The sequence below is a fragment of the Dendrobates tinctorius genome, unplaced genomic scaffold (assembly GCF_039654945.1).
Source record: "Dendrobates tinctorius isolate UK_male_01 unplaced genomic scaffold, ASM3965494v1 ptg000057l, whole genome shotgun sequence".
In the NCBI taxonomy this organism is placed as follows: Eukaryota; Metazoa; Chordata; class Amphibia; order Anura; family Dendrobatidae; genus Dendrobates; species Dendrobates tinctorius.
The window spans coordinates 711,641-736,663 of NW_027361725.1; the positions used below are offsets into that span (position 1 = coordinate 711,641).

Consider the following 25,023-nt stretch of genomic DNA (forward strand, 5'->3'; position numbering starts at 1 on the left):
CTCCAGCAGTTAGGCGAATAAACTGCCTTCTGTCACGGTCAAATAGTTCACATTTTGCCGCCTCAGTCCAGAGCACCTACTGCCTGTTTTCTGTACCCCAGTTCTTATGATTGCATACATAATTGAGTCTAGTGACTTTGAGTCCATGCAGAAGGTATGGCTTTTGGCTACAATTTTTCCATGAAGACCACATGTGGCCAGATTTCTCTGGACAGTAGATGAGTCTTTCTGGATGCCAGTTCTAAGCTGATGGCACTGCTGGACAGCTTCCAATTTTGAAGGGAAGTAACATGACATGTCTTTCATATGCTGCACTAAGTTTACTTGGCTGATCACTGAATCTATGCTTCTCAATATTGCCCATTTGTTGGTGTCCTCAATGCTTAGAAATACAGGCAGCTACTTATCCATCATGCAATGCCATCAGTGAGGCATCCGATTGGCTCCAAATTGATTCTGCAGCCCGACAACGACCCCAAACATACAACCAATGTCGTTAAGAACTATCCTCAGTGTAAAGAACAAGGAGTCCTTGAAGTGATGATCCGGCCCCCACAGAGCCCTAATCTCATTCTTCCAGTCTGTCTGGGATTACATGAAGAGATGGAAGGATTTGCTGTATTGAAGGAAAGTGACGGTCACATCATTATAGTGATGTAAGTTAGATTTCCCTTTTTTTGTTCATTCACTTTGCATTTTGGTAATTGATAGAAATAAACTATTAACACTGCTTTAAAAAAAAAATGAACTACAGCTCTGGCAAAAGTTAAGAGACCACTTCCAAATGTTCAGTTTGTCTGATTTTTCTCTTTACAGGTATATTTTTGAGTAAAATGTAAACTGTTCTTTTAGTCTACAAACTTCTGACAAAACGTCTCCGAATTTCCATGCAATAAACTTTGTGTTTTGTTTTTTTTTTTTTCTAAAAAGGAGAAATGCTCAAAATAAAAAACAAAAAACCCAGTGCTTTCAGACCTCAAATAATGGAAACAAAGCAAGTTCATAATCATTTAGAAACCACAATACTAATGTTTTACCTCAGGAAGAGTTCAGAAATCAATATTTTGTGGAATAACCATGATTGTTGTTAATCACAGCTTTCATGCGTCTTGGCATGCTTTCCACCAGTCTTTCTCACTGCTTTTGTGTGACCTTATGCCACTCCTGGTACAAAAATGTAAGCAGTTCTTCTTTGTTTGCTGGCTTGTGACTATCCATCTTCCTCTTAGTTACATTCCAGAGGTTTTCAATGAGGTTCAGAGCTGGAGAATGGGCTGCCCATGACAGGGTTTTGATGTGGTGGTCTCTTAATTTTTGCCAGAGCTGTATTGCACAGAATTGTGTACATACATGTTTTGGTGCTTTTTTGTATATTAAAACTATTCATGTAATAATAATCTTTATTTTTTTTTAGCGCTAACATATTCCGCAGTGCTTTACATACATTATTATCACTGTCCCCGATGGGGCTCACAATCTAAATTCCCTATCAGTATGTCTTTGGAATGTGGGAGGAAACCCACGCAAACAGGGGGAGAACATAAAAACTCCTTGCAGATGTTGTCCTTGGTGGGATTTGGGACTCCAGCGCTACAAGCCTGCAGTGCTATCCACTGAGCTGCCCAAAGTAGACAAAGTATCTAATATTTGGATACAGCAATAACCAATGTTCATGATGTCCTAAAAACAGAAAAATCGTGAAAATTGGCTTTTCTAAAAAACCTTGAATATCTGCAATCATGAGATAATGCGGCGCACAGCGACTATCAATCCTGCCCATAAACTGTGCAGACAGTGATGGCAGCCCCCCAAGAGCCGATCAGCCCCGCATTGTTTTGTTTTGTTTTTTTAGTGTTGTCTATAACATGTATTTAGTTCTAATACAATATATCAATCCTATAAGAGGAATAAATAAAGGTTACGTTTAATTTTACAGTTCAGGATTTTCTTAAAGCAGTTTGTAAAGAGACAATTGAAAGATAAGTGTATATTTATTTATTTATTTTAAACGGTCAATCTGGTCCTAGGACAATGTTAGTTTATTACCCGGTGACATTGACCAGGTATAGCCAGGTTGAACCAGCGAATATGTACTAAAATCTTTATGGTTGTCACTGTGTTAAGATCATTTTATTCAATAGTTGTTCAACCATGTTTTATGCTTTTGTATCTATGACCACCATCAGATAATGTAACACTTGCCTTCCAGATGACCAGTGGATTGTCCATTGCTGGGAAAATCATATTAGATTTTTTAGTAGAAATGGGGCTGCAAGTGCACCAAGGATGGTCCGCCTCTTGGCAAGTGCACCAAAGATGGGCCGCCTCTTGGCAAGTGCACTGATTCTGTATCCCTAACTAGTCCCACCACCATGGGCTTGATTTACAACTGTTCTGTGCCACTGTGTCAATGCTGTAAGCTCTGCTGTCCATTCCTAATGCTCCTGACTGGTTCTTTATCAAAGGTCTGGTGTTTCCGATACTTTTCCAGTTGGCCTCTGGCTCTGCTCTAGTTTTATCCATCCTTTGTTACGTACAGAACACATTTTACGATTGCTATGGAATAAAAGCTTGAAGTTGATTTGATTTTTCTTTTTGATATTTCAGGATAATGAGACTTTAAGAGAGAAGAATGAGACTTTGAAAAGCAATGTCGAAATTCCAAGTGCATCACCTCCTAAGAAGTCCCGAGGGGACGGAGACTTGAAACCCCTAGTTATGCCGGTATCAGTACCGGTGAAAATGGTTACTGGACAAGAGAAGAGAGATGATGAAAGGACTCACAGGGCAGTGCTAGCTGAAAAGCTGCCATTTTCATCAATGCCAACTGTTATAGTGACCCGACACAGGGTTGGTCCTGCCGGTGTCTTAGAACCTCCCATACAGGTAAGCCCAAGGGTGTTAACCTTCTTTATTAGCCAGAGTCCCTGTGCTGACCAGTTCCTGTTAACAAATTCAATATACTGTATGTCAATGAGGCTGAGTTTGGGTCTGTAGACCAGTGACCAATCTGTACGTCAGTCTTTCAGTCACTGTCGAATGTCTGAAGCTGGACTGAGGCCTTATGCTCATTGCCACATTAGCCATTGTTGGATGAAGGTGGCTTGACATAGAAGTCAAGTTTATTGATGGCCTGTAGATGTTTGACATGAAAAGCTAGAATGCTGCTATGTGTGGTGTCCATTTTTATAATTTTACAGCAAAATGTAATTTTTAATATTCTGACACCTTATCTTCACCACTCTGCAGAACAACGAGACCGCTTCATTGTCAGAAACCCCTTCCCGGAAGCCCAAGCAGCGACCAAGGCCTGAACCGTTATTCATCCCTCCCAAGTCTGGCACCTTTGTTGTTCCAGTTTACACCAACATAACGCCGTATCAAAGTCACCTTCGTTCTCCGGTGCGAGTTCCTGAACATGTTGGTGACAAAAACTTTGAATTGCCTCCTTACACGCCGCCTCCAATCCTCAGCCCTGTGCGCGAGGGCTCCGGACTTTACTTCAATGCCATAATATCTGCGAACACACATTCGATGCCTCCACCTATTACACCAAAAAGCAGCACGAGAACCCTGCTAAGATCTAGTAAGTGATTTATTCTTCGCTTTACAAAGCTAATTTTTCTGTTTTTTGTTTTTTTTTTTTTGTAAATGTGGCAGAACTGTATAGAAATTTCCCATGATTTCCAAAGGGTGCAATAAACATGGACCATGTTTCCTGTTAAATTTGCTAAGAATCTTATTCTAGTGTAGTATTGTAACTCGATGTAATTCAAGTAAATGCTGTAATTCCAGACCAAACAGAATACAAATTAAAAAACAAACTTTTTTTGTCATCTCCCTATGTAACCCATTTTGCAAATCCTTGTTTTTATTCTCGTTTAACCCATTTAAGTTGTTTCTTTGAAGTATATTTGTGTCAGCATATGGAGCACCTATGTTTTGCACTTAAATTTTATTTCTTTTTGCAGATAGTGGAGAGGATATGCCGCCTTTGCTGACAGCAGAGGCAACGCCTGTTAGTCTTGAACCGTAAGTCTGCATATACTTATTTGCTTGGTTCAGGTTTTCTTATTATCGATGAGCTATGTAGAAGTGTATGATGTTCATTTTGCAGCTCAGAAAATAGCTTGCTACAAAAAAAAACTTTTGATGATATTCCCTATTAGGGCATTTTACGAAAACCTTTCACCATTTTGAGTAGGTTAAACTTCTCTCTGTTGCGAAGGTATTAACTTGTAAAGTTTAGGTTATAATTTTTGATCAGCCCATGCGGGTGTTACCAGACAATTGTCTCTGGGGATGTGTACTTCTTCCCCTGCATGAGGCTGACCAACCATAGGCAGGTTGTGTCATGCAGGGGAGAAAATGACACCCCCCCTCTCCTCCCTTATCTCTGCAGCTACTGTTTTAGAAATGCAGCAAAAGCTGAGTTAGGCATCCTTACAAAACCTATCAGATTTCAAGTATTTTTTTAAGTACAATATATTATGTGCACGGACCTCTATAGTATATATTTACATAGGGTAATGTGTGTGTGTGTGTGTGTGTAACACATTGATATATCACTGAGCCCTTATTGAGCAGCCGCTGCAATTGTGTAGTATTAGGATTGAGACATCTCAGCTTTGGCCATAGTAACACATTCTAAGCTGCAGTAAAAGAATTTTACATTCTGGAACCGGGTAGACATGTCTGCTTCTTGCACAGCTGTCTATATGGTCCCAAAATTAAAATGGATTGTCAAACTTTTAAATTGTATTATTCCACATGGTTTCAGACCTATAAAATGAGAAATTGAACTAGCACTCACCTTCTCGGTTCCACCACTGCCTCTCCGCCAATGCTCCAGCCTTTGTTGATGGATTGCAGCTGTTTCGTCATGTCTATGGCCTATAAGTGACTGCTGCCGCCAATCACTGTGCTTAGCAGCATGTAAAATCTGTCTGCAAAGTAGCTGAGCCTAGTGGTTGGCTGATGCAGCAGTCACTTGGGCTGTAGACATGACGTCATTGCTGTAGCCTATCACCAAAGGCTGTAGTGCTGTCGGAGATGCAGCGTTGGATATGGGAGAGTATCGTATTGTTCCATTTGCTTGTTTTTTGTCTGTTTTTTTAGGCTTGCAACCCGATGGAATAATACACATTTAAGACCATTCCTTTCACAATGGTTCAACTTACTTTTTTTCATAGTAATGGAAATATGCATAAAAGCTTATTTTTATTTATTTTTTTATATAGGTGAAAGTTTGTTTTTCGCTTATGTATTTTTTTCATTTCTCATGATTTTTTTTTTTTTTTAATTTAAAAAATATTCCTGAATTCTTAAAATTGTTACTCGGGCCAATGTACCATATAATATGCTGACATAATTATCACAGGCAGGGTTATAATGAAAGTATGATCATGACACTAGGTGATTGTTAAAACTCTATTCTACCCTCCCCCCTCCCTGCATATGGACCTCTGCATGGGTCACTGAGCATGCTTACAACAATCTCTCATAGAAGTTAATAATCTCAATGTTTCTATGGTCCATGCGGCTGTTTTAAATATCTGAATGTTGCTGACAAAGTAGCAGGATGGCTGTCCCCATAATTCTGTATAGAAAAAAATAATGCAAAAAAAAAAAATTACAAGATAAGAGGTTAGCAAACAGTATGATTGCCAGGATCTGGTTTTCATTAATTTAGTTGATACATTTAAAGTTAATGGCATATCAAAGTTGTTGTGTTGTAAAAGTATTAAGTTGCATCCTGTTTTTCTTTTTAGGCGCATTAATATTGGTGCACGGTTCCAGGCAGATATTCCGGATCTCAAAGAGAGGAGTTTGGCATTTGCTGACAAGCATAAAGCAGATGTGGTTTGGTGTCCCTGGGATGATTTGGAGAATAAGCAAGGTAGGCAAAAGTTTATTTAAAAGTATACAAAATGTAAGTACAAGCCTTCTGTATCAGAATATCCTGCTATATGTAGCGTGCCTGTCTAGCTTGTAGCGCGTGCCTGTCTAGCTTGTAGCGCGTGCCTGTCTAGCTTGTAGCGCGTGCCTGTCTAGCTTGTAGCGCGTGCCTGTCTAGCTTGTAGCGCGTGCCTGTCTAGCTTGTAGCGCGTGCCTGTCTAGCTTGTAGCGCGTGCCTGTCTAGCTTGTAGCGCGTGCCTGTCTAGCTTGTAGCGCGTGCCTGTCTAGCTTGTAGCGCGTGCCTGTCTAGCTTGTAGCGCGTGCCTGTCTAGCTTGTAGCGCGTGCCTGTCTAGCTTGTAGCGCGTGCCTGTCTAGCTTGTAGCGCGTGCCTGTCTAACATGATACAACTGCAGGGAATTCAAACTGTATTCATGTTTGGGAAATTTTAAGGGACGGTTTACACGGGGCAGGTTTTCCATTTGTAGTATTCAGACAGTAAATTCTCAGTGTTTTAAAGTTGTGTTTGTCAAATCTGCGAAGTGCAAATAGACCTGTGGTGTGCTAAATCTACAGCATTTCAATGTTTGCTTCAGATTTTCACCATAGGTGTCTCCCCCCTGCAATGCAAAGGATGACATCCACAACAAATCCACATGTAACGTTTACAGAGATTTTTATCTTGGCAGAAATTTGTCCTCCTTGGGTGTAGCCTTAAAAGGAATCTGTCAGCAGGTTTTTACTATGACTCTACATTATGCTGCTCCCAAGTTACAGAGACCCTGATTCCAGTGATGTGTCACTTACTGGGCTGCTTTGTGCAGTTTTTATAGAATCCCTGTTTTCTGTGCTGTAGATGTAACAGTAGTCAGAATGCAGTTGTGTATAAACCCCACCCACACCCTTGATTAGCAGCCTCGTATGTACACTATCAGTAAACTGCCGATCAGTGGTGGGGGGCGGTGTTACACAGCTGGACTGCCTGTTATGTGACACCTAGTCCTGCAGTGATAAACACTTGCTGATAAAATACTGATTGTATTGAAGCTACAGCACACAGCCTAGTAAATGACACATCCCTGGAATCTCAGCTCCTACATTATCCTGCTCTCTGATTATATAGCAAAAATCTGCGGACAACTTCCCTCCTGAACACTACATATCATATTATAAAAATGCTACCTTTTAATGAAAGATTGTTTTCCATGTTTTGAATTGTATTACATTAATAATAGTAGGTAACGTCGAAGCAAAAACGGGAAAAAAATAATTCCAATCTGTTACCCTATTGGTTATAATGCCTATTTACTGTTAAAATAATTGTGCAATCAGAGAACGCAGGGAATACAGCTGTGATCACTGCTGCTCTGTATTTAGGTGCAGATTATATGGCTGATTCTAGTCTGTTATAAGCCGTCTATGGTCTACAGAAATGAGGACAGCTGCCTATTCTATTGTTCCTAATGGTTCCTGTTTTCCCATCAGCAGTTGAGCAGTTGCTGACAGCCGCCTGTTCCAGTATCTTGCCGGGTGGTGGCACCAATCAGGAGCTAGCACTTCATTATCTTCACGAGTCTAGGGGGAATATTTTGGTAAGTCTGTTCTCCATCGTAATATAAGAATTAAATATTTTGTCAAATGAATAAACCAGATCCTAATTTTGAAATAACGTATTCAAGAGTGAAAAGACTAAAAATGTTGCAAAAAAAAAATAAAATAAAGTAAGCTCTATACGATAGTTTTATGTTTCATTAGGGTAATTATTAGTAATGAGCGAATGTGATGGCATAAGTGGGTTATCAGAGCATAACTGGCAATTCCTGCATGTGTTGCAGCTGTTGAACAGACCCGAGACATGCAGCCGCGAGGACACGAACATATTTTTCAAGCACACCGAAAATACTGTTAGCACCCGGGCATGCTTAGATAACACTTTATGCCAGCACGTTCGCTCATCACTAATGTTTATGCTTTGATTGCTCTAATTTGCATTACAATGTAATTATTTCATGCTTGTTTTTTTCTCTTTACAGGCCGCTCTTACCAAGCTGCTATTGATGAAGCCAAAAAGGCACAAAGGCCACCACTTGGCAAACTATCATTACTCTGGTAAGGAGAAAGAAGTGTCTGCCTTAAGCAGTCAGTCTTTTTGAAAATCGCCTCTTATATTTATTTTTGCTATTGTTACAATCATTCAGCCTGTTGACTCGTATTATTATATAACTGCTTTTTGCTCTGTCCAGGCTCAGACAGGTGGTCTGTAAATGAGAAAAGACTTTTCAACAAGGGAATGGCCATTTACAAGAAAGACTTTCTGCTGGTTCAGAAATTGGTAAGGCTGCAAATATAAAAAAAATAATAATAAAGTGCGTGTGTGTAATAAAATATATTATACACACACTGGCATAGCTGTAGTCTAATGTGCAGCGGTGCAAAATTGTTAGTCAGATTTATGGGCCCTTGTAGTGTGTTAGATCCTATAAAGACTTGTGTTAACCCCCTCCCCGCCCCCCAGTATAATAATGTCCCCATTCCTGGTGCCTTCCTGACATAATGTTCCACATACCGAGCCAATTCCTGGTATAATGTCCCCCCATCCTGAACCATGAATAAGGCTCCTTAGCCGAAACGCATTTGTCTACTGCCATTGGTGATTCCGCCTCTGTTTTTCATTTTTATTTATTTTTGATAATATTTTTCTGAATTTTACCACATCTGCATCACTGTATTTCCTATCCCTTTCATATTGAATTCCTAGTATAAGGTCCCCCCCCCCCATCCTGGGCCCCTTTCTGGTATAAGGTCCCCCCCCCCATCCTGGGCCCCTTTCTGGTATAAGGTCCCCCCCCCCCCATCCTGGGCCCCTTTCTGGTATAAGGTTCCCCCCCCCCCAATCCTCCTTTCTGGTATAAGGTCCCCCATCCTGAGCCCTTTTCAATAATAATGTTCCTCGTTTCATTCCCACACATTGAATGAACGCGCAGCATCTTCTTCTATAGCTGTCTTCAGCTTGCCCGGCACAGCGTATGATGTTACTGCCATGCTCTGCCCCTGAGAGTGACTCTGATGTAACCGCCGCCCTCTGGCTGATGGCATCTATTGCAGTGCAGGGAGCCAGTGGGTCTTTGTGCTGCAATACATTTTGCTAAATGTGCGTCCTTAGATGCACGTCGAGCTGAAATAAGCTCTAGTGCCTCCACCCCATTAATTAAAATTTAGATTTGAGGTCCTTATGCACACAAAATTACAGAGACCTAATCGTCTGATCTGATTCTTGGTACATATTTAGTGTAAAAAATAATCATTGGGCGTCCATGCAAGAAACTTTATTTTGTGTTTTCCCTTTTTGATGTCCTGTACATTAGACATAATGAGAATTGGGCTCTGCGGCATGATTGTACTCCTGGGTATGATGACTGACACCTGTATGCTTCTGAATTTTGGGTTACCCACTATTGGATAGGTTGTTAAAATCAGAAAAAGTGATTGCTAACCAAGTGACTTTGTCGACTAAACTCCCTAAATATCCTGGTGTCTGTGGAGTTGAGATGCTTCACATAATTTCATGCGGAAACATTGAGTAATAATCCAAAGACTAAACCGTCCTTGTGCAGAATACATACACTACTTGTCCTACACATGAACTAACCAAATCTGATGGGGATATTTCAGATTAAAACCAAAACTGTGGCTCAGTGTGTAGAGTTTTACTACACCTACAAGAAGCAAGTGAAGATCGGACGCAACGGCATGCTGATATTCGGAGATGTAGAGGCGTTGGCCGATGAAAAAAACCCCAGAGAGGACTCCGAGATTGATATTAAGGTATTACTTTTATCGAAGTAATAATGCTTCTGTTAAAAATGTTGAGGGTGGAAAAATCTTAAAATTCAGACTTGAAATGTGGTCCATTATTTATTTTTTTTCCCCAAGTTCTGTTGTCCTGACAAACATTAGACTCGTGGGGCATTGTTGGAGAACTTGAAAGGTGCCTGTTTGGATCAATAATTTTTGTGAGAATGGTTCCCCAATAATGAAGTGATCAATGTATCCTCCAGCCATCCATTTTAGGACCTGACAATCAAAGGTTGTATTGTTGTAGAGCCACCAATGGGGAACAAGTATCATTATAATGAAATCCCCTTTTAAAGTGAACCTCGGGTCGAAGGAATCGGACACCGGCGATGTGATTGCAGCCATTGGTATTTCACTCAGAAACGTTGCAGCATTTCAAAGACCACGTATGGTGGTGGAGGACCTTTTAGCTAGGATGACTAGTTAAGAAGCCTGTGCATAGTAGCTTCACCCCACCTCGATGCTCTAGACTGACAGGTCTTTCCCGATGAGCGAGTATAAAGAGAGACCGGTCAGTTTAGAAGATGGTGCAGAGAGAAACCACTGGGGGACCTGACTAGTTGTTAGAAGCTCCTACTCCTCTACTGGCTTTTTTTCTTTAAAACTATGTTGTTTTTCGGCATCAAACTTGTCTGCAATAATGTCGCCAGTCTCTGATTTATGCTCCCAGTAGTTCGGCCAACATGACTCTCCTGTAAGGTTTTTACCAGTAATGGCCTCTTACCTTGGCAATGGACATCTTGCAACCTCTCTTGTGACCATTTTGTATGACCAGATATTTAAGCTGCAAAAAAAATAAAAAATAAAGTACCAAGTATTGTAAATCCCTTTCCCCTGGGTGGGCTCCAGGTGCACGTCGTGTGCCAAGTGCTGCATGTGGTTTGTGCCTGCGTAGAGGAGTCAATGTCTGCCAGATTACTCTGTGTGAAGGCCAGGAGCTCCTCTTACACATGTACTCTCTGTCATGTTGCTCTTCGTTAATGCCAGGCTGGTGTTAATTGCTGGAAGTCCTGTAATGTCTGAGAAATCTTTAGAGAAGAAATGCCATTGTCAAACTGTCTCCACCAAGTCGCAAAAGAAGCAACACACCTAAAAGTCCTCCTACTTCTGTGTTGTTGTGATTGCTATCACAAAAATGGTGCTGAGAGAACAAAGTAATAACATGGTCTTGCACAAAAAAACAGAATTGATGGAAGCTGTGCTCCGTTAAAGAGAACCTGTCGGCAGGAATTAGTCCTATAAACTAAAGGCACGGCCATAATGGCACTGTGATGCTGATTTAATCTGATACCTGAATTGAATGGATCCGCTCAGTGGCTGATGAATGCTCGCCTTGTGAAGTTTTCATAAAATGGCGTCTTGTGTGCTTTGAGGCGGGATGTTGGGGCAGGTTCTTCTTCTGGTTCTCCGCCTCTCCCCCTTCACCAGCCACCTTTGCTTCTTGTACAGGTCACTGATTATTCATCATTGTGTGGGCGGTGCAAACAGTGTGAGTTGGCGTCCTGCATGCAAGGACTTCAATAAAAGGGCGACCCATGCGCAGATTGAAATTTCGCCTCTGAACTGAGCTTAAATGTCAATCTAGGCTAGTGGGGTGGGAGGCAGAGAACCAGAAGACCCTTCCCCCACGTACCACCCCGAAGCACACAAGATGTCATTTTATGAAAACTTCACAAGGCGAGCATTCATCAGCCACTGAGTGGATCCATTCAAATCAGATATCAGATTGATCGACATCACAGCGCCGTTATGCCCGTGCCTTTAATTTGTAGGGCTAAATCCTGCCGACAGGTTCTCTTTAATGAAAACGTAGCGTCCCCGCTGAGCAAACAAGTGTGTATGGAGATTTTTTTTAATTTATTTTTTAAAATCTGTGTTTTTTTTGTCTGCATAATGATTCTCCAAGGAAAAGCAAAATCTTATAACAAATCCATAAAACCGAGAAAACAGGATTTTTAGTTGCTTGCCGTAAAATCGGTTTCTCGGAGCCTTCATTGGGGGACACAGGAACCATGGGTGTATGCTGCTGCCACTAGGAGGCTGACACTATGCAAATAAGAAAGTTAGCTCCTCTTCCGCAGCATATGCCCCACCGACTGGCGCTCAGTTAGTGAGAAAGCAGTAGGAGAAGCAATAGAATATAAAGTAAACCAATAATTCAACTAGAACTATATTACATAGAACAAAGTACAGAAGTTGAAAACATGGGAGGGTGCTGTGTTCCCCAATGAAGGCTCCGCGAAACAGATTTTACGGTAAGCAACTAAAAATCCTGTTTTCTCTATCGCTTCATTGGGGGACACTGGAACCATGGGACGTCCCAAAGAAGTCCCTGGGGTGGGAAACAAACTTTCATCAGGTCAGCGGACTTGCCACCACCGCCTGCAAGATCCTTCTTCCTAGGCTGGCATCCGCCGAAGCGTAGGTGTGGACCTTGTAAAATTTTACAAAGGTGTGAACAGAGGACCAGGTTGCAGCTTTACAAAGCTGCATCGCAGAAGCCCTGTGGTGCACCACCCAGGATGCGCCCACTGCCCGAGTGGAGTGAGCCTTAGTCCCAGAAGGGGGCACTCTGTTCTTTATCCAGTAAGCCTCTAAGATAACCGATCTGATCCAGCGCGCAATAGTCGCCTTGGAGGCCGACAGGCCTTTTCGAGCCCCATCTGGGATGATGAAAAGAGGGTCTGTCTTCCGGAACGCATCGGTTCTAGCCAAGTAGACCTTCGTCGCCCTGACCAGGTCCAGTCTGTTCAAGGAGCGTTCCCGGGGATGAACTGGAGCCGGGCAGAAAGAAGGTAGGACGATGTCTTCATTCAAGTGGAAAGCAGATACCACCTTGGGAAGAAAGGACGGCGGAGGCCGTAGAACAACTTTATCTTGGTGAATCACTAAAAAAGAAGGTTGACAAGAAAGAGCTGCCAACTCCGAGACACGTCGGATGGAAGTAATGGCCACTAGAAAGTCCACTTTCCAAGAGAGAAGAGAGAGAGAAACCTCCTTGAGAGGCTCAAAGGGGAACCTTGTAGAGCCTCTAGGACTAAATTAAGATCCCAGGGATCCACTGGAGCCCGATACGGAGGAACTGCATGGGCCGCCCCTTGTAAAAAGGTTTTATCAGTGGTCGAGAGGATAGCGTCTTCTGGAAAAGAATTGAAAGCGCCGAAACTTGCCCCTATAGAGAACTAAGGGCCAGACCCCCATCCAGGCCTACCTGGAGAAATGCTAGAATAGAAGGGAGCGAGAAAGACCTTGACGGAACGCAATTGGACTCACACCAACGAAAATATGCCTTCCACGTTCTATAGTATATTTTGGAAGACTAAGGCTGGTTTCACATTAGCGCATTTTCAGCGCGCGCACGGCCGGGGGTAGCTCCGCCCCCGATCCGGCTCTCTGCCCGGCGTGCCCGCCCCTTCCTTGTAGCGCCGCCTCCTAGCGGACAGCGGCGCCTGCAATCGGCGCACCCTATCTTTAGCATAGGGTGCGCCGATCGTGCGCAGGCCGTGCGCTAGTTGCGCTTTGACCTGCGTTGCGCACTTTTGACGGTGCGCCGTGCGCGCCAAAATCAAACTTTTCGGATTTTGGCGCGCACGGCGCACCGTCAAAAGTGCGCAGCGCAGGTCAAAGCGCAACTAGCGCACGGCCTGCGCACGATCGGCGCACCCTATGCTAAAGATAGGGTGCGCCGATCGCAGGCGCCGCTGTCCGCTAGGAGGCGGCGCTACAAGGAAGGGGCGGGCACGCCGGGCAGAGAGCCGGCTCGGGGGCGGAGCTACCCCCGGCCGTGCGCGCGCTGAAAATGCGCTAATGTGAAACCAACCTTAGGCTTCCTAGCCCGGATCATTGTGTGAATTACCCGATCTGAAAACTCTGACTTCTTCAGTACTGCGGTCACAATGGCCATGCCGTCAAATTGAGCGACCGAGAATTGGGGTGGTAAATCGGACCCTGAGACAGCAGATCTGTTCTGTCTGGAAGTGTCAAAGGAGCGTCCGCGAGAAGGTTGACCATGTCCGCGAACCAAGACCTTCTGGGCCAATCCGGCGCGATGAGGATGACTGGTACCCCTTCTGCCTTGATCTTCAACAGCTTGGGAGGAAGAGGAGGGAACAGATAGGGGAGCGCGAACTGTGACCAAGGAATGGTCAGAGCATCGGCGCTCACCGCAGGGGATCGCGGGCCCTGGATACGAACCGTGGAACTTTCTTGTTCAGACGGGACGCCATCAGATCCACGTCCGGAGTACCCCAACGAAGGCAAATCTGTTGGAAGACTTCCTGATGCAGGGACCATTCCCCTGCCGTGAGGCCTTTTGCGGCTGAGAAAATCGGCGGCCTTGTTTTCCACACCCGGAATGTGTACGGTGGGTATCGCTGGGACTGACATTTCTGCCCAATGAAGTATCTTGGATACCTCGGCCAACGCCGAGGAACTCCAAGTCCCTACCTGGTGGTTGATATATGCCACCGCTGTGGCATTGTCCGTCTGAATCCGGATTGGCAGACCTTTGAGCAGCTTGTCCCAATGAATCAGGGACAGGAAAATAGCCCGTATCTCTAGGACGTTGATCGGAAGAGTCGCTTCCTGCCTTGACCAAGGGCCCTGTACTGTGAGATGGCGAAACACTATGCCCCAGCCCAGAAGACTGGCGTCTGTCGTCACCACTTGCCAATGTACCGGAAGGAACGATCGGCCCTGGGTGATAAGAGGAGATGCTAGCCACCAATTGAGGGACAGCTTGACCTGAAATGAGTCGAATTGGAAGATCCAGTGAGGAGACAGACTTATTTCACTGCGACAGAATGGCGTGCTGAAGCGGTCTTGAGTGGAATTGGGCGAAGGGAATCGCCTTCGACGTTGCAACCATCCTCCCTAGAACTCTCATGGCTGATCGGAGGGAAATGAGTCAGGGCCCTGAAGCAAACGAACATCCCACCGAAGAGTTACTCTCTTGTCGTCGGGAAGGAAGACCTTTGCCTAACGAGTGTTGAAAAGTATGCCTAGAAACACAAGGCGTTGTGTTGGAACTAGGCAGGGCTTTTTTTGTTTTGATGATCCACCCGAATCGGGCAAGAGTGTCGCAGACAATGGTCAGACTTTCGAGAGCCTGGTGCAAGGATGGAGCTTTGAGGATGTTGTCGAGTCACGGGAAGAGCACAAGACCTCTGATCCTCAAAATGGCCATCAACGCTGCCATGATTTTTGTAAAAACTCTGGGAGTGTTGGCGAGCCCGAACGGCAGGGCGACGAACTGAAAGTGATCCTGATGTATCGCGAAACGCAGGAATTTTTGATGACCCAGGAAGATTAGGACATGTAGATAGGCGTCTTGAATGTCTATGGAGCACAGGAATTCTTGTGCCTCCGTGGAAGCGATTACTGAGCGAAGGGACTCCATCCTGAAATGTTGCAGACGGACCCTTTTGTTCAGTAGAATTTTCTGGAACTCCGAATGATGAGCGAAGACCTTGGAAGGTGGTTTCGACCGTCTGAAAGAAACCTCCTGGTCCGTGGGTTCCGCAGGAGAATCTTTGATATTGAAGGACTGGTTAATCGCTGCAATGAGGCTCTGAACTATATCCCTCATATCAGCGATTTGGTCCAAGTCCAGCTCCAAAACATCCTCGGAGGGTCCATCCGAGAGTTTCGCCTGGCTCAGGGGAGGAAGATCTTGATAAGGGAGGCTGTTTGGACGGACTATGGGGCGATGCGGAACGGGAAGAACCGGACCGGTGCTCCCGTCTGGCTCTTTTGCGGCTAATATTAACAGGCTCGACCGGAGCATCCTGTGACCTGCTGGGTCCTGCAGAAGTCAGTAGTGGCAACTTATCCAGTACGGACACCAAGGTGTGGGACACCTTGGTGAGATCCGCCACAGATTGAGACAGAGAGGAAGCCCACCCTGGGATAGGGGCCTCAACCTCACTCGGGACAACCATGGGCTCCTGGGCGGTGGATTCAGTGGGCTGCAGTCCTTACAGAGGGGAGAGGACTGACCTGATAGAAACTTGCATTTGCAAGAAGAACATGCAAAATGACTGGCTACCACAGAGGAAGAAGCAGAGCGAATTGGTTTAGAATTAGACATTATGAGCTAACCCACTAACAGTGCCAGACGATTAGGGGACGGAGAGCTGAGGAGGGTGTCGGTCTGCAGCGCAGAGCTACTCACGGAACCTGTGTACACAGCACGCTGAAGCGGAGACTAGCAGCTCACAGGCTGAGGAAAAACTGTGAGGTAAAAATGCGCTTTTGAATGCTGTGGGCGGGAATCGGCTCACCAGAGAGGGGGGCGGATCTAACCGCTCTGTTAGGAGCATAATAAAACTCCACTCCCTCCTATACTGGGAGGAGTGGGCGGCCCCTGCGACGCCTCTATCCCTCAGAGAAGCAGTGGGCGGTGCCAGACGGGCGGGACTGTTCCTCAGAAGAAAAAGCCTGCCTGAAAATGGGGCCGTGGCCTCGCCTCAGAACTAGGCCCGAACTGAAGCCGGGGCCTGGATTACAAACGGCGGCTGCCGGAAAGCGTGGGGCGGCGCATAGGTCTAAAGGGAGCCGCTGAGAACGCTAAATACAGGTAATGCCGCTTAAGGAAGCTTGCCCGTTCCCCACCGCCCAGGGGGATTACTATCATGGGAGGGAGAGAGGGGTTCAGCCTGCTGATACTTACCGCCTGCAGTCCTAACTTACCCCATTTCCAGTTGCAGACCGTGTCTCCATCCACCGACAGGCTCTGGTAGGCGAGTGGGTGAGAGACAGAAGGCGAGCACGCATAGGTGTTCCTGGCCGGTAGACACATGAGGATACGGGGTGGCAGTACACGCCGTACTCAGTCTCTTTGTGGGAGTACAGATGTGACAGTTCACTCTGTATCCCATCGGAACCTGTAAAGAAACGACGCACACTGAGGTAGATAAGGGTCTAATGAAAGACCCGTGTCCACCACCTACTGACACTAAGCTAAACTGAATAATTGAGCGTCAGTCGGTGGGGCGTATACTGCAGAGGAGGAGCTAATTTCCTTATTTGCATAGTGTCAGCCTCCTAGTGGCAGCAGCATACACCCATGGTTCCTGTGTCCCCCAATGAAGCGATAGAGAAACCAGTTTACCAGGTGTGAATGTGTTATTCCAGGCACAGATCATGCTCCTGAATAGAGTTCCTATATAAGCTTCACAAGCAAGTCCTCAGTCGAGCTAAGAGGATAAAGCAATAAAATCTTTATATTTGTCAATAGCCATAAAAAGAAGTCACTCCAGCAGAGTAACATTATGTTTAAATATTTTTAAAAAAGCACAAAACCTATGCGTTTTTAGGGGTCTGATTGCGCTTAATCATTAGTCAAACTGCTCGAAACTTGTTGGTATTGTGCCCATTTGGACTTCTTTTTATGACTATTGAAAAATAAGGAAGATTTTATTGCCTTACCCTCTCGGATAGACTAATTACTTATATTACTAGGATAAGGAGGTTGGTGCGAACGTGAGAATCCCAGTATCTGGTGAGATCTTCTTAGCCCGTCCACTAGGAAAGCCATAGTGTATCACATTTGCCAAATGTGTCCTTCTCACCTAATTACAACCTTTTGTGTTTTTTTTTTTTTTTTTGTTTTTTTTTCTTCTTCTTTAAATGATAGAGTTCTCAGCGACTTGGAGCAGGCATTCCTCCCCAAAACACGGAAGGCAATGACACAAAGATGGGAAATGATGTGCATGCTGCAATGGAAGAAGAGGATGAGAAGAAGATTTCTTCCCAAACAAAAGTTACACAAACTTTACAAGCTAGTGAAATAGTAAGAACTCTCAATTTACTGGAGGAGGGGTACTTCGATCACAGAAATTTGTGCATTCGTAGGAAATGTTTTAAATATCTAATACGTGGGGGTCCAAGATATTTCGTAGGCTAAAAGTCTGCGGTCAATTTATGGAACTGCAGCTTTGTGAATCCTTGCGTAAGCACACTGCGCTGGTGATAATGTCACCGCAAGTATGCGATTTGCGCACTTCCAGCCACATTCCTACTAGACTTTGTCCAGCCTATCTCAATACACTTACATTGAGCGGGACCGGGCTCATCTAGTCTGCATGTGACCGCAAGTATGTAAATCACATACTTGTGGTCATGTGCCTGCTATTTGTGGGAATCTTCACAATGCGAGGGTTCACAAGTCTGCCATCATATAGAGCGACAGCAGACTTGTAACCAAAGGCTGGATAACCCCCTTTAAGGCTACACTATTTTACTACTATTTGAAGTGTGTGGTGCAAATGTCTTCTGCTGTAGCCCTATCTATATAACATTGGATTTCGTAGCTGCGCAAGGACATAACATCTCACGTGCATTCTGAAAGATTGTAGGATGATAGAATACCAACCATGTGTTGCCCAGTTGGCAAGGTGTTGGAAAAAGTATGATCCAAAAATAATCACGTTCATGCTCAAAGCAAAATGAATTAGATTTCTGCCTGGTGTGATGAGAAATGTAGCGAGTAGAAGGTAGTATGTTCTCATCTGATGAACGTGGCTATTTTTCATAATTTTTCCTTTTTAAAGGTCTAAATTTGTAGACTGGCTAGTGATGACATTTAATAAATTGCTACAGAAATTGTTTTCCACATATTAAGAACATGACTCATGATGGAGTACAGTGGATTCTTGTGAGATGATGATACATTTTATTATTACCGACTACAAAAGAAAAATCTAGTTAAGATATTCATAAGGATAACGTTTTTGCATATTGTCTCTCAGTTAAATGATACACTCATCTTAAGAAATCAAGACCCGGACATCTCATTAACAGTGAAGATCCCCAAGCCAAGGGGGCGAAGACCAAAGGCGAGTATTCCAGGAGATGATGCAAAAAAAGCTGAGAATGCAAGCAAACCTCCAGCACAAGAAGGCACTTTCCCATGTAAAAAATGTGGCAGGTGGGTAGCAAGTAAATGTATTGCATGATTGTAAAGTAATAAAAACACTTAAGGGTTGCGGTTGTCCAATTCTGGATGACTATTGTCCATGTAGATCCATTGGATTTTATCTAGGGTCTCCCCTTTTTATGAAGCACAAATGTGTGGCTGCCCGAATCTTCTACCAAAGGGTTCATTGCAGGTCTCGTTTCTTCTAAAGCAGGGTTCCCCAACTCCAGTCCTCAAGTCCCACCAAGAGGTCATCTTTTCAGGATTTCCTTAGTATTGCTCAGGTGATAATTGCTTCACCTGTACAATACAAGGGAAATCCTGAAAACGTGATCTGTTGGTGGGCCTTGAGGACTGGATTTGGGGAAACATGTTCTAAAGGGCTTGTCCAGCTCCACTCACTTCTGCATCAGAGGTGAATGGCGCTGACGTCGTCTCCTCTACATATGCTTGCTGGGACGTGTCTCCAATTGGCAGGTATCATGCGCTCCTTTTCTTGATGCCTGATGATCGCGCAAGTGTGCCGACCACTTTGTGGAGATATGACATGAGTCCCTCTTAGGTTTCTTGCAATGACCTTTTTATAGATACATGTTAAGTGCAATTGTTTAAAGGGAATCTGTCACCCATTTTTAGTGATATCATGTAAAGATATCACCCAATTGTGCGTCCCATAAGGATTCTATTAGGACTTTTGATTCCCCCCGACCCCGCACCTTTGATGCATAAATACCTTTTTATATCTTGCTGGAGATGTATGGAAATCGCTGCAGTCCGGTCAGATGGGCGGAGCATATAATCGGGGTACTGCGCATGCGCCGGTATTTTTCAGCGCGGTCTATGCCCCAGAAGTGTGTCCTGTATGTGACGACTTCCGGGGGCATAGGCTGCATCTACGGCATCTGTGTTTTTTAAAACTGCTATTAATATGATAAGAAGGAGACGGCCAGCTCACCAAAAAACAGGTGCATGTATTCGATACGGTATCATCAGTAGGCAGGAAAAGGAAAAATATCCAGCCGTGTTGTGTAGGAAAAATTAAAATTAGTCTTTATTGGTACAAAAATGCAATAAAAATGTTAGCACATGCAAGGAGGAACAAAACAGTGACACGTTTCGAACAGAAATTTGTATTTGCTTGAAAGGCGTCAGCTTTTGTTCCTCCTGGTATGTCATACGTTTTATGAAATTTTTTTTTCTTTCTCCAGCTATTAATATGGACCCCAACTATGTAACATCTATGTTTGGACCATTCCCTTTATTGGCAACCCCTAATCAATATCCGTAGGGGTGGATAAAGTTTAAAAACGGACAAGACACCCCCCCCCCCCCCACACTTGCATATGGACAATTTGGGCTTTCTGGCACCCGGGGCAAGAATTCGGTTCTGCGCCCCCCACCCCCCCCCCCCCCCAAGCACATATATGATTTGCACACTTAGCCATGTACCAACGAGCTGCTCTCCTAATGCTCTCAATGTTCAGTGAAAAACTGAGAGAAGCAGGAAGAGAAGCTCATCACAGGACCTTAAGTATGAAAGTCCCATATGAGTGAAGTGTCCATGTGATGACTACTGGAACCTGGAAAGCTGAATCCTGACATTGCAGACTTCTGAATTCTCACAATGAATGCACCTGCACATTTTTAGGATTCTCCCTTGCTGATGTACAGTCATGTCAGCACAAGTATGTGATTTATATACTTCTGGCCACATTCCGACTAGACGTGCCCGGCCTCGCTCCGTTCATTTTCATTGAGTGAGGCCACACATGTCTAGTTGGCATGTGACTGCATGTATGTAAATTACCGGCACGAGAGAATCCTAACAGCGTTCAGTGCGCACTGTGAGAATTCAGAAGTCTGCAGTCACATAGAATGTCTGCAGACTCAGCACAAACCTGGACAACCCCTTTAATGTTCCTAACAAATAAAAACATGAGAATAAGTCAGTATCACAAATAATATTTACATCCAGGTACCTTATAAATGACGTCGTCTCTGCAGTCGTTCTCCTTTTCTTTTTCTTGTCCAGACCCCATGATGAGTTTTATCATCCACAGCCGTCTCTGCAGACTTCCATCTTCTCTGGTCTTCTGCAGCAAATTTCCACACAATTCCCTTAAAGATAGAAGTGTCATTATAATGCTCCTAAATAAACATATCTGCAATATCCTGTCGCCTCACACTATTCCCCTCCCTCATCATACTGTCTCCTCTAACATCCCACCTGTTCACCATACTGTCTCCTCATATATTTACCCCCTCACTCTCTATACTGTCTGCTCACACATACCCCTGACTCCCCATACACATCCCATCACCCTCACTCCCCACACTGTGTCCACATACATTTTTCCCCATCGCTGCTCATACTGTGTCCACATTTACCTGTTCGCTCCCCATACTGTCTGCACCCATCCCCCTCACTCACCCCTATACTGTTTCCTCATACTCTTCATTGTGTCCTCAAATCTCCCCACACACATTAAATCCCCCCATCCCCACTCCAAATCCAACCACACATTAAATCCCCTCATCCCTACTTCAAATCCCCCCTCCAAATCTCCCCACACATTAAGTACCCCCCTTGCCAATTCCCCCACACATTAAGCACCCCCATCCCCACTCTAAATCCCTGCACACATTAAATAACCCCCATCCCCACTCCAAATGCCCACACACATTAAATAACCCCCCATCCCCACTCTAAATCCCGCATACATTAAATACCCCCATCCCCACTCCAAATGCCCCCACACATTAAATAACCCCCCATCTGCACGCCAATTCCCCTCACACATTAAATAACCCCCCCGTCCGCACACTAAATCCCCCCACACATAAAGTGCCCCCCATCCCCACGCCAATTCTCCTCACACATTAAATAACCCCCCCATCAGCATGCCAATTCCCCTCACACATTAAATAACCCCCTGTCCCCACTCTAAATCCCCCCCACTCATAAAGTGCCCCCCATCTATTGAATAACCCCCCATCTCCACGCCAATTCCTCTCACACATAAAGTGCCCCCCATCCATTAAATAAACCCCCCATCTCCACGCCAATTCCCCTCACACATAAAGTGCCCCCCTTCCCTTAATCTTCGGTGGTTCTTCAGCTCCAGAGTAGAGCACACTTACCACCAGCGTCCTGGGCGCCGGCGAGTGACGTCAGCAGCGTGATCACATGACCTGATCATGCTGCTGACGTCGCTATGGCCCGGAGGTCAGAGCTTCAATTGTACAGGCGTCTGTATGACGCCAGTACAATTGATCACTGGGAGCTGGCACGTGCACCTTCTCTGTCTTGGCTGTCAGCTTGACAGCTGACACAGAGAACCGCCAACCCATAGAACGGGGGGGCGGGGGAAGACAGTGCGGACCTCCGCAATAGGTGGCCCGACTGCCCCCCCCCGGATATGCCTCTGTCTGTAAGGAGTTTGTAGGTTTTCCCCGTTTGCGTCAGTTTCCTCCCACACTCCACTCCAAAGACATACTGATGAGAATTATAGATTGTTAGCCCTGATAGGGCAGTTCTGATAATGCGTGTGGAAATAATGGCACTATATAAGTGAATAAAATAAATACTGTAGCAGTCACATGATATTATGTCACAAGACTGGTGGAGGACACCATGTTAAAAGTGGGACTGGTCTGGGAGGCAAATAAGATAGATATTGACATAGATGGAGAGAGAACTACAGATAGATAAATACAGTTGTGTGAAAAAAGTGTTTAGCCCCTTCCTGATTTTCTATTCTTCTGCATGTTTGGTGATCTGAAACATTTAAGTGTCACAAACAAATGTAAATATTAGCACAGCTAATACAAGTGAATACAAAATTAAGTTGATAAATGAAGGTCTTTATTGTTAAGGGAAAAAGAAATCCAAACCTACAGGGCCCTGTGTGAAAAAGTGATTGCCCCCTAAACTTAATAACTGGTTGGACCACCCTTGGTAGCAACAATTGCAATCAAGCGTTTGCGATAACTGACAGTCTTTTACAATGCTCTGGAGGAGTTGTGGTCCCTGATCTTTCAGAATTGTTGTAATTCAGCCACATTGGAGGGTTTCCGAGCATGAATCGCCTTTTTAAGGTAATGTCACAGCATATCAATCGGATTAAGGTCAGGACTTTGACTAGGCCACTCCAAAGTCTTAATTTTGTTTTTCTTAAGCCATTCAGAGGTCGACTTGCTGGTGTGTTTTGGATCATTGTCCTGCTGCATAACCCAAGTGCTCTATAGTTTGCGGCCACAAACAAATGGCCAGACATTCTCCTTTTTGATTTTTCAGTAGACTGGCAGAATTCATGGTTCCATTTACCACAGCAAGTCTTCCAGGTTCTTACGCAGCAAAACAGCCCCAGACCATTGCACTACCACCACATTTTACTGTTCGTATGATGTTCCTTTTCTGAAAAGCTGTGTTACTTCTACGCCAGATGGACATACACCTTCCAAAAAGTTCAACTTTTGTCTCAACAGTCCAAAGAGTGTTCTTTCAATAGTCTTGGGGGATCATCAAGATGTGTTTTGGCAAAAATGAGACGAGCCTTTATGTTCTTATTGCTCAGCAGTGGTTTTTGTTATGGAACTTTGCAAAGCAGGCCATTTTTGCCTAGTCTCTCTCTTATGGTGGAGTCATGAACACTGACCTTAACTGAGTCAAAGGAGGCCTGCAGTTCTTTGGATGTTGTTGTTGGTCTTTTGTGACCTGTTGGATGAGTCCTCGCTGAGCTCTTGGGGTAATTTTGGTCGGCCGGCCACTCCTGTGAAGGTTCACCACTGTTCCATGTTTTCGCCATTTGTGGATAATGGCTCTCACTGTAGTTCACTGGAAACTCAAAGCTTTTGAAATGGCTTTATAACCTTTTTCAAACTACTAGATCTCAATTACTTTGTTTCTCATTTGCTCCTGATTTCTTTGGATAGCGGCTTGATGTCTAGCTTCTGAGGATCTTTTGGTGTACTTCATTTTGTCAGGTAGGTCCTATGTAAGTGATTTCTTGATTACTGCCACACCTGTCCTCAATCAGGCCTGAGTGTTGCTAGGGATTTTGAACTCCGCTTCCCAAAGAGGTGATAAATCACTTTTTTAAATCACTTTTTTCACACAAGGTCTGTAGGTTTGGATTTATTTTCCCCTTAATAATAAAGACCTTCATTTAAAAACTGCATTTTGTGTTATCTTTGTCTAAAATTTTATATTTGTTTGGTGATCTGAAACATTTAAATGCGACAAACGTGGCATCCTGGGGCCATTGATAAGTGGCATGTCCATTAGTAAAGAATCCCTTTTGAGCTTGGCTTTGCAATAAATTACGCTCCAATGTACGTTCAAAACGCTACAGGCTCAAGACCATACAGACAAATTATTAAAAGTTGATGTGGGAATCTCTTTATTAGATAATACACAACAAATTTGAGTACGTTACTTTTTTCCCTCCAGGGTCTTCACTAAAGTAAAAAGCCGCAGCGCACACATGAAGAGTCACGCGGAACAGGAAAAAAAAGCAGCAGCCCAGAAGCAGAGCGAGGCGGCAGCAGCGGCCGCCGCAAGAGCCGCTTTGCATGCGCGATCCCGTCAGGTAGAGAGCAGTGACAGCGAGAGCAGCAGTGACAGCGGGAGCATCACTAGCAGCAGCAGTGAGAGCTGTGACAGTTCAGATGATGGTGAGATATAACTGGAGCGCTCCGCTGGCACAGTGAGGCTGGAACCTCGCTTCATTCCCTTCACCTTTTTCCTACACTTTTTTTTTTGTAAATGAATGTTGCAATATCTACAAGAATCAAATTGCCGAACAGTTTAATGAGGACTCTGGACTTTTTATCTTCTTAAATTAACTATTTATTTGGTTTATTTGGTCTACAGTGTACCATATGTTTTTGGAAAGTAAACACATATTTTCTATCCTATCCTTGTTCCTGTAAAGACAAGTTACATAAAGAAAAAAAAATTCTGCAAGCCATGACTTGACTTCTTTCCTTTTGAAAGCGGCAAAAAAAATGGAGACTTCTTGAAGAAACATTTCTGTCGTGGACCTTGCTTTGTATCACGTCACTGTGTAAAGTGCAATCTATTCAGTTGTATTTTTATTTAGTAGCATTCACTGTTTAGCAATGTGAAATTTTGCACAAACCCATGAGTGCGCTACTACAAAAGTTTGGCATTTTTATTTCACGAGCACCGGTATTTGTCAATATGGTAAAACAAAAGGGCTATTCAGACAGCAGTGAAAGAGCAACATTATATAGATGCTACCCTGATGTTTGTTGCAGTGCACCCCGAATTGTCTTACAGGGATAAATCTTCATTAATGGTCATTCCGGGGTTTTACCTGGGATCAACTTG

At 44.3% G+C, this 25,023-nt stretch overlaps 1 protein-coding gene across 4 annotated transcripts in view; it reads left to right on the top strand.

Annotated features, from left to right (window-relative positions):
* Positions 1-24,636, top strand: part of MIDEAS (mitotic deacetylase associated SANT domain protein) — a 104,458-nt gene extending 79,822 nt beyond the window's left edge. For 3 of the 4 annotated variants that reach the window (XM_073577641.1, XM_073577642.1, XM_073577640.1), the window contains exons 3-13: positions 2,608-2,886; positions 3,250-3,586; positions 3,972-4,032; positions 5,772-5,899; positions 7,382-7,488; positions 7,930-8,005; positions 8,140-8,228; positions 9,569-9,721; positions 17,388-17,543; positions 18,502-18,680; positions 24,121-24,636. In XM_073577641.1, coding sequence (XP_073433742.1) covers positions 2,608-2,886; positions 3,250-3,586; positions 3,972-4,032; positions 5,772-5,899; positions 7,382-7,488; positions 7,930-8,005; positions 8,140-8,228; positions 9,569-9,721; positions 17,388-17,543; positions 18,502-18,680; positions 24,121-24,355 — 1,800 coding nt within the window. In that variant the 3' untranslated portion in view covers positions 24,356-24,636. The remainder of the gene's footprint in view (positions 1-2,607; positions 2,887-3,249; positions 3,587-3,971; positions 4,033-5,771; positions 5,900-7,381; positions 7,489-7,929; positions 8,006-8,139; positions 8,229-9,568; positions 9,722-17,387; positions 17,544-18,501; positions 18,681-24,120) is intronic. The other variant, XM_073577643.1, reaches the window with a different exon arrangement.
* Positions 24,637-25,023: the final 387 nt, after the last annotated feature.